Raw genomic sequence first — 10,413 nt, 5'->3', positions numbered from 1 at the left:
ATCCTAAACATGCTTAATTCAAGCCTGCACAAATACAGTTCAGTGTTCCCTTGGAAACTTATGCTCAATGCTGGCTATTTTCATTAATATTTATAATCACCAACCTCAAATGAACACTTAATAAGAAAGTCCATTATAATTACCTCTGGTCAATTTGCTCCCTCACTCCTTAAAAGCAATTTTAAAAATTTTTTAAATTCTTTCTAAATGCTAAATCCTCCTCTCTCTCAGATGACCTCTCCAACAGCTTCATAAAGACAGTAGAGGCTACAAGATGCAAGTTTCTCAATATCTCATGACAGATTCATAAACATCCTTACCTCTACCTTGCTCTCCTCTCTGCATCCAGCCCACTCAACAATCTCTCTCTCCTCCTAATTACAATCATCCCCCTCTGGTATGGTGTCTATCTACCCTGATCTTCTCAGGAACTTTTGACTTTTTAATTCTCCATTCCATTTCCCATGTAGTCAGTCTCTTCATAGATCTTCCCATAGATACTCTAAATGCTCATGTCTCCCACCTCTCAATAAATTTGTGTATCTATCCCACATTCCTATTTGTTATTAAAACCATGATTCCAGTTTGGGACAAAAATACCAAATCTCTCTCCTTCCTCTTTCTTTTACACACAAATTTAAGGAACAAGAAGAGGCAGATGATATCTAAAAAGAGGATATTGTCAGCTTCAATAGTTCAGTTGAGAAGTGGTCACTGTGTAAATAAATGGCTCTGGAATGACTCAATCTAGAAAAGGAGCATTTTTTTATATAGTTTATTGTCAAGTTGGTTTCCATATAACACCCAGTGAAGGAGTATATTTTAGAGGTAAAAATATAATGGCATAAGTAGAGATTAGACTGAGTAATTTTAAAGTTCTAAAAGAGGAGAGGCTACGAATTATTAGGTTCTCCCTTTTCTTCTGACCTAAATGAATACTCTCACAAGACAGGCTTTGGAAATATTTGGTGTATGTTGTAGAGGCAGAGACGATCAATTCAATTTCGATATGTTCAGTTTATAGAGTCTGAAAGCTATCAAAATATGCATGAGTCTGACTTCTGCAGAAAATAATTTGAATTAACTTGAAAGCTTGGAGTTAAGGAAAGAGAAGGGGAAATCACCAGTGCATAAGGTATAGTTCAAACCACTGTTTGAACTACTCATTCTCTTTTCCTGCCAATTCTCCCATCCCTGAATGATCCCTTCCTTGCTTCTTCGTTCTTTTTCCTGTCCCTTATGTGTAGCCCCTGTGCATGAACATGCTTCATAAATCCCAGTCTCTTGTCCATCCATCTCCCTGTCTTCATTCCTTTCTCACACTGTACAGAACTATTCTAATTAAGCTCAGCCCTCTGCTACCTGGATTTCACTAAGAAGAGTGTACTTAATATAAAGGATAAGAAAGAAGGGATACAAAGGAATAGGTGCAAGGCAGACGGGTCAGATGCCTGAATGTATTGCCAGATAGAACTTTGGGCATGAATAGAGTTTAAGTTTTGATATATTCAGTTAATAACTGAATTTAAACTGATTCTCTAGGAAGTAACATAATCAGAGGGAAGGTGATTATTATTCTATTCTGCTTTGTTCTGGTTCAACCATGCTTAGAATACAGTGTCCAATTCAATGCACCTTAGTTTCAGGAACATTTATGAAACTTTACCACCTAGAAGAAAGGAAGAAAGTGTCCAATAAAAAGGTCCTTAAGAACTCATAATGAGAAACAATTTAGGAAAGTGAAGATGTTTTACCTAAGCAATACCTTCCAAATATATGACTGACTCTCAAAAGGAAGAGATAAAAACTAGAAACACTAGGAGAAAATCACAGAGAGATGTTTCTATTGAATATGAGTCCTGTATAATAATCAGAGGAGACTTTCTCTCTTGTTAACACTACTCTACTTGAACATGCTGTGGGAAGGCAATAACCAAATTTCTTCACCAGCTTTCTCCCTGACCATCATGAACCCAGGTACCCAGTATTATTTTAAAATTCCAAACACTGTCCCTGTTCCAGAATCATATGTCCACTCTCCAGAACCCCTAAACTACCTTTCTAGGCATGCCAGATGGATTTCAATCATGTATTTGCATGAAATTCCCAGACATATAAAACAGAAATTCTTCTGTTCTGAGTCTTCTAGTGACTCAGTCTCTGTGGGCCCTGGCAGCATGACTTTCCTACCTTCACCCCAAAACTTACCAATGACATAACAGATTGAAGTCCTGCTTACGGGGTCAACTGCCTGTACCCAGTAACCAGAGCCAGAGCTGCTTCCTTGACTCTGATGAAAAAAATCTAGAGGGTTTTACAATCTGCAGTCAGTTCCTCACACTGTCCCACCTCCTTTTTCAAACCATCTGGGAACAGTCCTAGTTTGGGTTACTGGGACCATGGGGCTGATGAGCTGGATCTCATGGGAATCTTCATCTTGCTTTATCTTACGGTGCTACTGGATGCCAGCAGTTGTGATGTAAGGGACAGAATTTGAAACTGACTTGAAATTCAAATCTGTATCAATCTGCTCAACTTCATAGACCATCCGCTTAAACATTATACCACTTTATATCCTGAAGTGTTATATTGAACTTTTCTAGAATTTCTTAATGAAACTATACTACTTCCTGTCTTTTATATTAACTTGAATTCATCTCTGCTGTTTGATGTCTGTGTGGATTTGGGCAACTAATTTTTCCTATGCAAATCTCAGCCATTCACTAAATATTTACTTATTATCAACCATACAGCCAGCACTAGGATAGTCACGGGAATAAAAAGATGAACAAAGTAATTAGGTCATTGCTGTTATCAAGATTCCTTTACAGTAATCACATTACATTATAATATCAGTAGTTTCCTATTGTTCATAAAATGAATCTAGCTTTCCTTAATATGGACTACTCAACACTACACATGAACTGGGTGCATAGATCTATGTCAGTTTTCTTCCCCATTAATGTAGTATCTCATACAGTGTCTAGAATGTAGTAGAATCAACACATTTTTACCTAATTAATGAAATCAAGGTCACACATAATCTGACCCCTTCCTACCTCTGCAGTGTATTCAGAACCACTTTTCTGAGTGAACAATTATTCTAGTCACAAACATGGGGCACCTGGGTGGCTCAGTCGGTTAAGCATACAACTTCGGCTCAGGTCAGGATCTCATGGTTCATGGGTTCGAGCCACATGTTGGGCTCTGTGCTGACAGCTCAGAGCCTGGAGTTTGTCTTCAGATTCTGTGTCTCCCTCTCTCTCTGACTCTCCCCTCTCTCATGCTGTCTCTCTCTCAAAAATAAAGTAAAACATTAAAAAATGTTTTATTCTAGTCACAAACATTACTAAATATCTTTTTGGGGTTTGTGATGATTAAATTAAGGTAAAACTACTCAAATTCACTGTGTGATTTTTTTCTCGTTTGCCAAACAAAAATAAAGGAAAAGGAAGAAAAGTAAAGATTTTTATTTAGTTTTTAAAATTTGTTTCTTTGCTAATATTCTCATTTTGTTTATGCACTGTTAATCTAATTGTGTTTGGTTATATGTCCATGTGTTCTTGTAGTTCACTGAACTTCTTTAAAAGGATTGTTCTGAATACTTTGTCAGATGGTTCATAGTGTGAGATCACTATTTTCTTAGCATCAGTTATTGGAACTAGTATCCTTGCATTGTTATCTGTGCATTGGCATAAGCAGTGTCCTTTCTATACTCTACAGGTTGCTTCAGAAGGGTAAGACCTAAACCAGTGAGCTTAGCCTGGGGTATAGGACAGATCAGCTGGTAGCAACAGTAGCCAGGCAAGGCTTACTATAGTGGTCGGGTGGGTCCACTCTCCAGGCTTCCTGGTTAGGTAGTCCACAGACTATGGTCTTCAACTGGCCAGGGTTACTGGCTGGGCTCCCTGCTTGGGCAAGACCACAAGATATGTTCAATAATCAGACAGGGTCACGAGCTAAGGGAGATAATAGACTAGGCTTCAAGGCTAGACTAGGCCCTGGGTCACTGTTAGGTTATGCAGGCCAGAAGCTAAAATTAGGAGTTTTAAAGGCCTGATGGCTTTCTGTTTGTTTAAGGTATTTTTTAAAATAATTTTTAAATCACCTTATCTTTCTTTTTGAAATCTTTTTTTTTTTTTTTTAACATTTGGCCAGGACAAAACTTCCTGGTCCTGCACAACTGGAACCTATACTTAACAGTGAATAGGGCTGTGAATTTGCTTTCCTGCCTGGATGGGGTCATAGAATAGACTCCAAGGCTGGTAATGCCCATCAGTTGGGGACCTAAATCAGGAAGAACTGCCAACTGAGCTCACTGGGCAGATGGAGCCAAGTCATGAGCTCAGCTCTGTAGGTGGGCTGAATCGCTGGCTGAGATCTCTACTCAGGGTCCATTAGAGCAGGAAGGCTGTCTGCCAGTAGCTGAGCACTGGTTACCAGAAAACCCTACTCCCTTTTCCATCTCTGTATGATGTCCAGGAACTAAGCCACACAGATTAATTCATGATCCCTGTGACCCAAGACCTGGGTGGGCCTCCCAGAAAGCATCCAGCAGTGTTGGTGGAGCTGGATATCCACACTGGGCTCTCCTTCGCCACTAGAGGAACTCGATAGGCTCTCTCAGAGCAGTTCTGTTTTTTTATAAGTGTTATTAGGGATTTATCAATTTGATTGATCTTTCCAAATAATTGACTTTAAGATTTCTTGATTTTCTTTATTTCTGTTTTCTATTTTATTGATCCAGCTTGGATCGCTCTCTTGAGAGAGAGTGTGTGTACACGCACGTGCATGCAAGCAGAGGAGGGGCAGAGAAAAGACAGAGAGAGAGAATCCCAAGCAGGCTCTGTACTGTCAGTGCAGAGACCGATGGGGCACTGGATCCTAGGAACCACAAGATCATGACCCAGCCGAAGATCAAGAGTTGGATGCTCAACCGACTGAGCCACCCAGGCACCCTGATCTTACTCTAATCTTAACTAATTCCTTACTTTTTTACCTTAGGCTTAATTTATTTTCCTTTTTCTAAATTCTTGTCAACTTAGATAATTGATAGTAAATCTTTATTTTCTAATATAAGCATTTAAAAGTATAATTTTCTTCTATATTCTCTTTACCTACATTTCTACAACTTTTACTATATGTCATTATCAGTTTGAAATACTTTCTAACATTCTTTATAATTTCTTATTTGAGCCATGAATTATTTAGATGTATGTTATTTAATTCGCAAGTGTTGGGGCTTTTCATGACATCTTATTGTTATTGTTTTCTCATACAATTATGTGTTGATAAGAGAATTATTCTGTAAGTTTTTTATTCTTTCAAAATTCATTCAGACATAATTTACATTCCAGTATCAAGAAAGTGTCCTCCACTCCTCACAATTTCCATCCCCCATGTAACATTTTCAACCTCACCCAAAGAACTGAAAAGAATCATCTGCTGCCTATTGGGGAAGAACCTGATTTCCTCCACTCCATTTCTAGAGGAAGGCTCTTCTTCCTCTCATCACAAGGGGGAAGTAAAACTTCTGCCTTATCTTTCCCCCTCCCCCTCCCTTGTTTTCTTTTCCATATGGGAAGAAGGATCACTAACACAACTGGACAGGAATGGTTGGGAGCAGTGGGTGGAGTTCATGTATCTCAAACATAGAAAATATGTTCCATCTGTTTCACTGCCAGCCTGGAGAATCTGTAAGTACAGCAGTGGACTCTCTTTTGTTTGTATCCAAGTATGATATATTCACCAGGATAGAGCCTATGATCTCTTTCATGACAGAGTTCTACGGGTTTTTTAAAAAAAATTTTAATGTTTATTTATTTTCGAGAGACAAAAAGACAGAGCGTGAGCAGGGGCAGGGCAAAGAGAGTAGACACAGAATCTGAAGCAGGCTCCAGGCTCTGAGCTGTCAGCACAGAGCCCAAGGCAGGGCTTGAACCCACGAACCGTGAGATCATGACCTGAGGTGAAGTCGGCCACTTAACCGACTTAGCCACCCAGGAGCCCCTCATGGACAGAATTCTGAAAGCAACCATTCTTTTTGATTTTACACTATGCTATGTCTTTATCCATTTATGGAGACCCTACAATCCTCCTTGCTAATTATTGGGTATTGGTATTGGAACCAAATTTTCAAATAAAATTTCACCATATCTGGGCAAAGGGAGTGAGTGGTTGGGTTTTAAGACCTAAATTAAGGGAATAAAATTTATGGCCTCTTTTTTGTCCTCAGATCCCATCTCCATTTTCCAATCATTACTTACCAGAGAACCAAGCATATGAAATTTATTAGGTCCTAACTATTCTCACTTTAATCCCCCTTTAATTCCTTGTAGGCATTCTCTTCTGCTAGGAATGCAGAAGGGATAAACACTGAGAAATCTGCATTTGCCATCTCCAACAGCATTCTTGAGCTTCCTACTCTCAGGGAGGCTCTCTGTTTCTCTCAGGTGAGGAGCAGCTAATTCTTGGATGGAAAACCTGTGCAACTAGTCCTAAACAGAAAATCACACTAAAAATTAATAAAAGGAAAAAGACAGCCCTCACTGTATCAAGTCTGTGCATTAGTTAAATCTAGTATAATAAATAATTATTGAGGATGTTTTTTTATGCTCATGAGTAAGTCAGACACTTAGAATTGAGAAGTAAATGAAACATATAAGACTCCTGCCTTCCTGGAGTCTAGTCTAACATGGGATATATACAACAAAAGGAATATCACAAAATTACACTACCATTGTAATAGTTCTGATTCAAGATATTGAACTGACAACATTATTTGCTCCACCTCCCAAAGTTACTGTATTTTTTTACATCATCAGAAGTTATTTATTTTATAACTGAAAGTTTGTCCCATTGACCAACTTCACCCATTTCCCCCACCCACTCCCAAACCCTACCTGTGGAAATCACCAATTTGTTCTCTGTTTCCATAAGTTTTGTTTAAGGTTTTACATACAGTATTTGTCTTTCTCTGATGTATTTCACTTAGCATAATGCCCTCAAGTTCCATCCATGTTGTTGGTAATGACTGATTTCTATCTTTTTTATGGCTGAATAATACTCTATTGTGTGGGTATATATACAACTATGTATACATACCACATTTTTCTTATTCATTCACAATATATACATATACCACTATATATACACACACACGTGTATATATATAACATATATACTACAATAATAATACCATACCACACACACACAGGAAACCATCAAAACCCTAGAGAAGAAAGCAGGAAACAACTTCTTTGACCTCAGCTACAGCAATTTCCAACTCGACACATCTCTAAAGGCAAGGGAATCAAAAACAAAAATGAACTACTAGAGCCTCATCAAGATAAAAAGCTTCTGTACTGCAAAGGAAACAATCAACAAAACTAAAAGGCAACTGATGGAATGGGTAAAGATAGTTGCAAATGGCATATCAGATAAAGGGCTAGTATCCAAATCTATAAGGAATTCACCAAACTTTACTCCCAAAAAAAACAAATAATCCAGTGAAGAAATGGACAGAAGACATGAAGAGAAACTTCTCCAAAGAGGACATCCAGATGGCCAACAGACACATGAAACGATGCTCAGCATCACTCATCATCAGCGAAATACAAGTCAAAACTACACTGAGATACCACCTTATGCCAGTCAGAATGGCTAAAATGAACAAATCAAGAGACTAAAGATGCGAGAATGTGGAGAAACAGGCACCCTCCTACACTGTTGGTGGGAATGTAAAATGATGCAGCCACTCTGGAAAACAGTGTGGAGGTTCCTCAAAAAATTAAAATAGAACTATCCTATGACTCAGCAATAGCACTGTTAGGAATTTACCTATAGGATACAGGGCTGCTGATGCATAGGGGCACGTGTACTCTGATATTTTTAGGAGCACTTCCAACAACAGCCAAATTATGGAAAGACCCTAAATGTCCATTAGTTGATAAATGGATCAAGAAGATGTGATTTATATATACAAGGGAATACTACATGGCAATGAGAAAGAATGAAACCTGGCCATTTGCACCAACATGGATAGAACTGGAGGGTATTATGCTAAATGAAATAAGTCAGTCAGAGAAAGACAGATACCATATGCTTTCACTCATATGTGGAACTTGAGAAATTTAACAGAAGACCATGGGGGAGGGGAAGAGGGAAAAAAGTTATAGAGAGGGATGAAGGCAAACCATGAGAGTCTCAAATAATGAGAACAAACTGAAGGTTGATGGGGTTGGAGGAGAGAGGAAAGTGGGTAATGGGCATGGAGGAGGTGACTTGTTGGGATGAGCACTGGGTGTTGTATGGAAACCAATTTGACAATAAATTATACTTAAAAAACAATAGGGAATAGTGATTAAAAAATAAGATAAACTCATACAACTCCTCCCTAATTCACCCATGTGTACCCACCAAACTGAAGACTTCACACTCAGTCTCTGTACCTGAAAACTATTTATTATGAGTAAAATTTACCAAGAAAGGGGAAATTGGAACACTAACTCATCCATTTCCCACTTCCGACCACTATGGAGTCCATTGACACCAGAGCATCCTACCTCAAGGCAGCTGAACAAGTCTTGTTCATCTTCTTCCAAGACTGAACAAAATGTGCTATTTTTTAGGAAGACAAAAGAGTTAAGCCAGATTTTAGGGTAACATCCAATGAACAAGATGTAATAACACCAACTGTGACAATCCTCTTGTAAGCTTTACCCAGTTCCTATCACTAGAAAGGTGGGGAGGGGGTCTAATTGACTTCATTCCATATCCACATTTCAGAAAAGAGAAATTTCTTCTTCCAAGTGCCAAAACTATTTCTACTATATATTTATAAAACTATGTGTAACAGAATTAGGCTCTAGCACATTCTGTATTTATTAAATAATAATAATAATTAAGTGCTTAGCTTTGTTAAACTATGCCTTACAAAACATACATACATTGAATACTGGTCTTATTCCTTCTTTACCCTAATCAAAAATATGAATAAATTAAAAATACAAACCTCTTTAAAAAGAAATCCATTCTATAATATATATTTCTTCCTTGAAAATAGTGTTCATATCTTTTTTTTAATATAGAGAGACAGAGCATGAGCAGGGGAGGGGCAGAGAAAGAGGGAGACACAGAATCTGAAGCAGGCTCCAGGCTCCAAGCTGTCAGCACAGAGCCCGATGCAGGGCTCAAACTCACAGACCGTGAGATCATGATCTGAGCTAAAGTCAGACACTTAACCAACTGAGCCACACATGCACCCCATATCTTAATTTTTGAAGAACCTATTACCATGTCTCCCCACTTATTTTTAAAAATGTGAATAATAGTCCTATTGTAATAGAAAGATATTTGCTGATATGTTGGTAGTATCAAATGCTTACAGAGTGACTCTGTATCTACATGAAAGCTAGTAACCTAGAGCTCACAGCACTAACACTAAGGGTGTGAACACACTCTAAAACTGAAACAAAGCAGAGATTGAGATTTCCCATTCCCTTACTAGATGATGTTCCACAATCACTGGGTGAAGAGAGAAAAAATGGCATGTCCAAAGATATACCTTTTCTCCAGTTCTCAACTCCTTTTGGTAGAGGAATACAGAAAAGTTAGGAGCCAAGTGCCCAAGGATGTTCTTTGCCATGAGACAGCAGGACTGGAAGGACCCTTCACTCTGCGATGGTCTCTATCCACATAGCCTAGACCAGCCATGGACTCATAGCAGTATCTTTGACAGGAACCTCAAAAAAGAATAACTACGATGTGTTCAGATCCATCCTTTTGGGAAGAATACCCTGAGTACTCGCTGGCGGATCTGCCGAGTCTTCACCCCATAGACAATAGGATTGAGCACAGGTGGCACAAGGAGGTAGAGTGTGGCCAGAAGAACATGAACATGATGGGGTACATGGTGCCCAAAGCGGTGAGTGAGGAAGGAGAACATTCCAGGAACATAGAAGATCAGGATGACACAAATGTGAGACCCACATGTGCTAAAGGCCTTAAGTCGGGCTTCACCCCCTGGTACTTTCAGCACTGTCTGGAGGATGAAGGCATAGGAAATACCAATGGCCACGACATCCAGTCCAACCACCAGCAGGGCCACTGCCAACCCATAAGCTCGGTTCACTGTGGTTTCTGAGCAGGCAAGTTTCACCACAGCCATATGTTCACAATAGGCATGGCCTATGATGGTGGCCTGGCAGAAGATAAGTCTCTGCAACAGGATAGGGAAGGGGAGGAGGAGGAGTAACCCCCGGACCAGCACTGCCATTCCAATGCGCCCTATGATCCCTGGGTGCAAGATGGTGGAATGGTGCAGAGGGTGACAAATGGCTACATAGCGATCCAGAGCCATGGCCACAAGTACCCCCGACTCCATGGAAGAGAATGCATGGATGAAGAACATTT

The 10,413-nt window shown here is 39.3% G+C and overlaps 1 protein-coding gene and 1 long non-coding RNA gene across 2 annotated transcripts in view; one reads left to right on the top strand and one right to left on the bottom strand.

The window, feature by feature from the left end:
- LOC115306505 overlaps window positions 1–6,416 on the top strand; it is a 14,695-nt gene extending 8,279 nt beyond the window's left edge. The window contains exons 2-3 of the long non-coding RNA XR_003915346.1: window positions 5,586–5,696; window positions 6,339–6,416. This is a non-coding gene — a long non-coding RNA (uncharacterized LOC115306505). The remainder of the gene's footprint in view (window positions 1–5,585; window positions 5,697–6,338) is intronic.
- Window positions 6,417–9,769: 3,353 nt separating this feature from the next.
- Window positions 9,770–10,413, bottom strand: part of LOC115272535 (olfactory receptor 56A1-like) — a 1,351-nt gene continuing 707 nt past the window's right edge. Inside the window, exon 2 of the mRNA XM_029915580.1 lies at window positions 9,770–10,140. Within this exon, the coding sequence (XP_029771440.1) occupies window positions 9,770–10,140 (371 nt within the window). The remainder of the gene's footprint in view (window positions 10,141–10,413) is intronic.

This window comes from Suricata suricatta, chromosome 11 (assembly GCF_006229205.1).
Source record: "Suricata suricatta isolate VVHF042 chromosome 11, meerkat_22Aug2017_6uvM2_HiC, whole genome shotgun sequence".
In the NCBI taxonomy this organism is placed as follows: Eukaryota; Metazoa; Chordata; class Mammalia; order Carnivora; family Herpestidae; genus Suricata; species Suricata suricatta.
Note: the sequence above shows the minus strand (reverse complement) of the source record. Positions and strands in the feature narration are given on the sequence as shown.